This window comes from Bidens hawaiensis, unplaced genomic scaffold (assembly GCF_021521415.1).
Source record: "Bidens hawaiensis isolate Kalapana, Puna unplaced genomic scaffold, B.hawaiensis_p1.1 tig00033831_1, whole genome shotgun sequence".
NCBI lineage: Eukaryota > Viridiplantae > Streptophyta > Magnoliopsida > Asterales > Asteraceae > Bidens > Bidens hawaiensis.
The window spans coordinates 52,930-60,662 of NW_027495813.1; the positions used below are offsets into that span (position 1 = coordinate 52,930).

The window sequence follows — 7,733 nt, forward strand, 5'->3', positions numbered from 1 at the left end:
TTAATTGATAAAACATAGTCTGTGTTTCTTAGATGATCTGTGGTGTTTATCAGATATACTATGGGTTATCCATGAATCTTCCCTATGTTCATTCCATATTCCCCATCTCCACTTCAAACCCGACCAGTGAGCCATGCACTTAGACTTGAAAGCTTCAGATTTAGTTACACTAGCATTACTATGGATGAGCAACGAGACCTCTGACAAGCTGACGCATTGGTCCAAAACATAAGCAACAGATGAGAAAGTCAAAGACGAGTCAACTAACAACAGATAGGCAAAAAATGTTTTCAGTCGGTTCCTCCCATCCACAGTCTCACAACCTTCTGGGTTCATACAAGCTTCTAATCTCGACCAAGCACCTGAAGTAATACACAGAGAACTCACATTTGGGAAAACCATGAACACCTTGGCTAGGGTAATTCGTTTCGAATCATGGGCGTCTTCTAGTTCCTTGGGCGGCGAATACAATGTCAGAGTTTCTATTGTGTTTGTGATTGGGAACTCCGAAAGTAAGGAGCCAATACAGAGGGACTCCAACCAAAGTGTTTTTAAATTCTCAAACTTTGTGAAGGTGAATAATGTGTTTGATTGATCAATGACGGTAAGATGAAAGCGAGATAACATGGGAACTTCAGCATGAATTGCGACATGATCGTAAGATTTGATTTTGAGTGTGACGAGGTTGGGGGTGATTAGAGTCAAAGATAACGGTTCATCATATACATCCCAAAGGAAGGCTTTGATGTTGAGAAGGTGGATCTTGGGATATTTAAGCCCTATAACATCTATCATGTTAAGAACTTGAAGATTAGGCAAACACTTATTCAACTCGTTTAGGTTTTTGTCATTTATGTACATTGATTCAAGTGTGAAACTTGTTAGCATTGACATTGGATTCAAATTGTGCATAGACATATATACACGGCTCATCTTTAAGTTGACAAGATTATGACCTGCATGTATCAAAGGAAATAAAATTAACAATCATGTGATAACTTTCATATATATTGTGATAACTAATATAAATTGTTTCAAACAGATTTGAAAAAATCATGTACTTACAATACGCAGAAATTGGTAGCAAAACATTCGGTCTAGGATGCCATAAATCATGAGCACCAATACCTTGAATTGATTTCAACGATCGGGAAACCCTAGGGGATGTCCATACCCACTGATTCAACAGTTTCCAGTTTTAAATAAGATCCAGAAAATCTTGTTGAAAGAATTCGAACCCCAATACCTTGAATTGATGTTTCTGAAACTAAGATGAACTGATCGAAGGCCTGGAAACACAGCATCAAAAGCCTTGGAAGCGACTCGGCAGCGAGCGACGTCAGCTGAGTCATCGAGTCGACTCAGTATTTCGAGAAGCAGTGAGTGAGGGAGTTTGTCCATGAAGATTTTGGGACAGGAAAAAGATATTGAAAAACCCTACGATGATATATATATGCCATGCAATATTCTGTTTTATATTTGTCTGTGGGCCTCCACAAGATAGGGTCCAACCCAATCGAAAGCCTTTATTTCACAAATCGGGTACTGAGTTGAATCCGTTTTATAAGATGAGAGAATTGGATCGGTTCCAAACTATTGGGTTCGGTTTTAATGGTTTAGAAGAGAGCACACTTATACAATCCTGCAATTCGGATCCAAGGCATGTTCCTTTAAACTAGTTTTTAAGACGGTTTATGTGAAACCCGTTTATTATTTATTTATGAGACTTTGAAGCAAATTAAAATATTTGTGTAGATTATTGTGATCTTATGATAGTAATATTTTATTATATAATAATTATAAATTGTATTATTATATAAGCAATATATATATAAAAATATAAATATATATGCAGATATTTGTTAGTTAGTATTGAAAAAAGTATACGTGTATATATCTAAATCAATAAACCACCAACCAAGATCCGAGATTTCAGTCCTAACTAGTTATTTTCGTCATCTAGTGTAGAGGTTGATCCAAGATAACTAGTAATAGTTGTTGTGTTGTTAGATCCGGTCAAGGGACCTACACAGAGAACTCACGTTGAACACCTTTGCTAGGTTCAGTTTTGAATACAATGTCAGAGTTTCCACTGTTTCCGTGATTGGGAATTCTTAAAGTATGGAGGAGCCAATGTTCAGCAAAAGTGTTTTCAAATTCGCAAACTTTTTGACTGTGAATGCGCACGTGTGTTTAAGGTCATCAATGCTAAGATGAAAGTGAGTTAACATGGGAGTTTCAACATGAATTGCAATAGACACGAAACTTTCAACTTTGAGTGTGACGAGGTTGGGGGCGATTAGAGTCAAAGATATAATCGCATAACCATATACAACCCAATGGCAGGCTTTGAGGTTGAGAAGCTGGATCTTGGGATTTTAAGCCCTCTAACATCTATCATGTTAAGAACTTGAAGATTAGGGAAACACTTATTCAAATCGTTTAGGTTTTCGTCATCCACATCTATAGTTTTAAGTGTCAAACTCATTAGCATTGGCATTGGATTTTTAAATTGTGGAGAGACAAATGTCGAAACCCGAGGTTTAAGCGTTGAAGGTTATTACCTGCGTCAAAGGAAACCGAATGCCATCATTATACTATAAAACATAAACATGAACATACAAAACATATTGAATAAACATGAACTTACCACATGCAGAAATCAGCACAAAAACCTTAAATCTATCAAGAGTAACCGGATAAGAAAGAGCAGACATTGACAGCGACTTCTACGACGGAAACCTTAACTAAATCGTCGCAGTCTATGTTGAGGTGATGATGGATGTCTATACTTTAGTTATTTGATAAGATTGAAGGATTAATCATGAATTATTAATAAAGTTAAGAGTTTATTTTGTTAAGTTATAATTTAGTTATTTGAATTGTAGTAGGTTTAGGAAAGGTCTTGGCTTGGAGAAGAAGTTAAGTGATTGTCTTGGATATGAAGTTTAGTAGGTTTATAAATAGGGTCTAGTTTATTAGTTTTATTTGTGAGAGTCAAGAGAGAGTTGAGAGAGAGTTAAGAGAGAGACAAGAGAGGGTCAAGGAGTCTCATCTCCATGTATGTTTGATAAGTTCGTGAAGTTCGTTTGGTATGTTCGTTTGATATATGGAAAGAGTCGAGGGTTGTCACCCCAATATCGCGTGATTGTTTGTTTGATAAGTTCGTTTGATCTGATTGTTTGATCTGTCTGGGCCAACAATTGGTATCAGAGCTTAGGCTCGAAGGAGAGGTTGATTAATAATATTTTCGTTCGATCAGCTAGCTTCAGTTTGTTTGTTGTTTGCGAGAGGAAAAGAAAACGTCGTGTGAATTAATATATAACACAGTTGTATTTGTGGTTGGGAATATCACAACCGACATCACATGTAATATTATTTGTGTTTGATTTATTTTCTTTTCTTGCTTATAAAGCCATTGTCACCAACTTATAATATTGATTATTTGGTGTTGAATTATCCTACTACCTTTTATTAGCACCATAAACGAAGTAGAAAAAAAAATTTAAAGTTAGTGGATACTTTGAATTATTATGCATGGTGATTCTTGAATTGAGAATTAAAGTGAAGTCAGTGGAAGGTTTAGACTGGTTGGTGAATTATTTTCGAGGCACATATTCAAGCAGGTTAATTAAATCAAGAAAACAAGTAAGTATGTTAATATAATAGCAAAGGGTGATCGAAGAGAAAAGTATCTTGAAGGCAAGCAACAAGTTTATTTCGGGTTGAAGAATCTGTGAGCAAGGAGGAACCGGGTTTACAAGATTGTTTCTGGGTGAGTAAGTAATCAAGATATATTCTTGATAAACTAAGAAAAGTTAGTGGTGTTTGGTTATTTATTGGAGATTGATTTCGGATCGGGGATCAATTCCAACTGAGAGAGCAAACCAGAGAAGAAAGTAAAGATAGGAAAGACACAATAATGAAGACCGGAGGACTTCCAGTATTGACAAACTACAAGGTATGGACCAAGGCATGGTCCAGTATTGGAGGACTTTCAGAAGAAGAAGAAGAAGAAGAAGAGAAGATGGTGAATCTTCATGTATGTTTTTCTGACTCAAACAACCTTGAAGATGAGGAAATTGATAAGATAAGTGAGTAGAAAGGAAGCAAGAAATCTGCTATTGATGATGATGAGAGGAAGGATATTGTACTGAATGAAATGAATGATGAGAGGAAGGATATTGTAATAGCCCATCTGCAAGTTTTGATCATCAAAGAAAGAAAAGAAAAGTGAGAAAGAAGAACGTGGAGAACGGAGTTGTATCTGAGATCAATGTGGATGGTTTGAATGATGAATGTGAAGAACTTTAAACAGGTCTATTACAAACAACTGAAAATAAAGGATAAAGATGAACCGATGATTAAAATTGAAGAGTTGAGAGTGTTATGCGGGATTCAAGATCTTAGTAGTACAAATTCAAGATTAAGGGGGTGAATGAAGGATTAATCTTGAATTATTAATAAAGTTAAGAGTTTATTTTGTTATTGTAGTAGGTTTAGGAAAGGTCTTGGCTTGGAGAAGAAGTTAAGTGATTGTCTTGGATAAGAAGTTTAGTAGGTCTATAAATAGGGTCTAGTTTATTAGTTTTATTTGTGAGAGTCAAGAGAGAGATGTAAGAGAGAGACAAGAGAGGGTCAAGGAGTCTCATCTACATGTACGTTTGATAAGTTCGTGAAGTTCGTTTGGTATGTTCGTTTGATATATGAAAAGAGTCGAGGGTTGTCACCCAATATCACGTGATTGTTTGTTTGATAAGTTCGTTTGATCTGATTGTTTGATCCGTCTGGCCCAAAAAAGATTGAGAAAAATCTTCTTTAAAGTAGGATCCTTATACTTATTTTTGAAGTTTCCGCAACAAATATTTACTGATCGAAAAACAACATTGAAAGCCTTGGAAGATACTTGGCAACAAGCAACGCCAGCTGAGTCATCGAGTCGACTTAGTATTTGGAGAAGCATCGAGTCATGGAGTTTGTCCATGGAAGCAATTAAAGGGGGGGGGGGGGGGGTTTGGTGCGGCTTTGGGCTAAAACCAAAAAAATTATGATTTTGGATATTTCAAACTAATTGGTTTCGGTTCGGTTCATTTTACCATTTGAGTTTGGAAATTTTAGGGCAAAAAAATAGACCGAAAATGGTGAATTTAGTCATATATTTATTCTGGAGTTTTATACTTATCAGCGTTCCAGATTTTAAGTCCTCCCCTGCATCAAAACCTTCATATTTGTCATGTAATATGATAAGCCCGTTTCGACCAAGTTGACTGTTTTACTCGCTAAAATAAACTTTCTTGTCTCTGTTTCAGTTTCAGAAGTTGTAAATAGTATTAAGATCAATAGACATGTACGTCAATAAAGAATTCATACCTTTTGCAAATTTTTATCTTGTTATTTTCATTGATCGATCATTCATTCTTTTATATTGGGCAACAATTGGCATCAGAGCCATCTTAATTTTTGTTAAATTGAAATCAATTGCCGAAATTCTTTTCTTTGATTCGATTTGGGTTCTACAAATTGTTTGTGGAATTGTTTGAGACGTCAACAGGAGAATTGAAATCAAATCCATTCAAATCGTGATTCACATTCATTGTGATCTTTTCTAAATTGTTTAGAAAATTTAACGATTGAAACATTGGCTGTTACAAGAATCTTTATGATTCTTATTTGATATTTATATCAATTGACCAGATTATTGATATTTCGTATAGTGAAATTGCAATCATCAATCTGATCAATTCGAATTTTATACCAGATCAACGTTTGTTACCGGTAATCAAAAATTTTAGTGAAAACTAGAGGACTAGTTTGCATTGGTTAATTGAAATCAATAACCATCAATTTTTGTTGGTTGATTTAGAATCACGTTGATTTGTGTTTTTTTTTTGTGTTTGCAATTCTTAAGCAATAAAAACAATCAATTTGTTTTGATTGATTATTGGTAATTGCGTACAAGGACGAGACCAGCGAATGGAAAATTTGTTTTGACTCAGAATTGTTTTGTGCCCACATTCAAAGAAAGAAACGTTGATTGTTTCTTTTTATTTAATTGAAACAGTTTATTTTGTGTTGATTGTTTGTGTATTATATTAGTGGAAATCTCAAAAAGCATTTATTTGGTTTTCGCTGCACATGGTGGAAAAAAGAAAACCAGTAAACACAACAGTTGTGTTGTTTTGTTTTTTTTGATCAAATTTTCCTTTAAGTAATTATATAATATTTCATTTGATATCAAAAACCAAAAACTGATTGTTGAAATCGGTGGTTATAAAACTAATAAAGATTTACTCTTTATTAAGATTTACTCTTTATTAATAAATCATTTTATATATTAAACTCAAAATCAGATCGTTGGATTATGTTAATGGAGTGGTTTAATTAAATACGAATAAGGATTCGTTATTTATTTTTAGAACCGAGTTTTGCTGTAAACTTTTGAAGACGGTTTGTCACACCCCGAAAATCTTAACTTAACACAGCGGAAGTCTTAACTTAAGCCGTTCGGTTATGACAGATGCTGATATCCAACAATAATAGACAATTAATAATAAAAGCATAATCTTTTATTATAAGAAAATATTTTACAAAATCAGAGTTTATTACACGTGCTAATGCACGGTTTACAATACTTCACTCTTGTTCAAACATCCCATGCTCTTATTTTCATGCCACCTCGAAATCTTCACTTACCTGAAAAGCATATTTAAATAATATTTGGGTCAACACGAATGTTGGTGAGTTATTCCCGAGAAAACTTATCATATAAATATAGACAATTTATATATCAACAACACATGAATATAATAGTTTACGGCCATTATACTCCCAACAATACTGATCTTTACACAGTACAACATAATAACGAAACCCACATTTTACCTTTTAGCACAAAAAGCGTTAGTTGTAAACTAGCTAAGAGTACAACGCGTGTATGACTACCAATTTGATTACTCGAAATGTACCATACTCGAAATATTCCCACTTTTAACCCAACGCGAATGGAAGTGGGGGGCGTCACCCCGATAGATCTACCAACATTTCTGTGCCCTCAATTCGGTTAACAGTTATTTAACCAAATTGATTCATCCCACAATAACGACAATTTGTAAAGTATAATGCGCTTTTACATAAATACGAATATAAGTATACATATGATTTTCGGAGGAAGAACTCACCTTTGAATCCGATGTTCGTATAACGCTCGTGTCCTATAATAGTACACGTTCGTTAATTTTGAATTCGGGTTTGACCAAAAATGGTTAACTATATACATGTTTGACCAATATATATATATATATATATTCTTATTCTAAAAATCCATACAAGCACACGACACATAAAGTTTACTACTTATAATTCTATACATACATAAAAAATATAAACAAGTAGTAATCAACTAATAATTGTTTTATTTAATAATTTAAATTAATTATTAAAATTTATAAAAATTATTACCTTTAGTTGCTGGAGTGTTTTGAAAAATTTAAATTATTATTTTATTTAGAATTTTGACTCTATTATAATCGGTTTTGTCTGTTTTGCCGATTTCGTCGGTTTTGAGCTTAAAAACAAACCGGTTGTTATTTTGTGAAAAATTTTAGTTTTAAATTATCTAAAACACTTTTTATATAGTTTTTAGTAAAGTTTTATTAGTTTTTCAATAAAAATGTTATGGTTTTTATTTTGTTGCCAATTTCTTAAAAATGCCAATTTTTGACGTTTTCGTGTCG

At 33.7% G+C, this 7,733-nt stretch overlaps 1 protein-coding gene across 1 annotated transcript; it reads right to left on the minus strand.

The window, feature by feature from the left end:
* On the minus strand, nucleotides 1–2,717 carry LOC143585382 (F-box/LRR-repeat protein At4g29420-like). The gene is made up of 4 exons (XM_077067180.1): nucleotides 2,651–2,717; nucleotides 2,327–2,463; nucleotides 1,066–1,177; nucleotides 1–956 (listed from the first exon to the last, which is right to left on the minus strand). Exons 1-4 carry the CDS (start codon nucleotides 2,715–2,717, stop codon nucleotides 1–3), a joined length of 1,272 nt encoding a protein of 423 aa, XP_076923295.1.
* Nucleotides 2,718–7,733: the final 5,016 nt, after the last annotated feature.

What these genes read in the sequence shown, in the direction of transcription:
- LOC143585382 (XM_077067180.1), bottom strand. Translation starts at nt 2,717, where the DNA reads ATGTCTGCTCTTTCTTATCCGGTTACTCTTGATAGATTTAAGGTTTTT. An exon ending in CTGCCATTGGGTTGTATATG is followed by an intron (nt 1,178 to 2,326) that starts GTTATGCGATTA and finishes CTGTTGAATCAG; the next exon opens with TGGGTATGGACATCCCCTAG. An exon ending in GCTACCAATTTCTGCGTATT is followed by an intron (nt 957 to 1,065) that starts GTAAGTACATGA and finishes TGATACATGCAG; the next exon opens with GTCATAATCTTGTCAACTTA.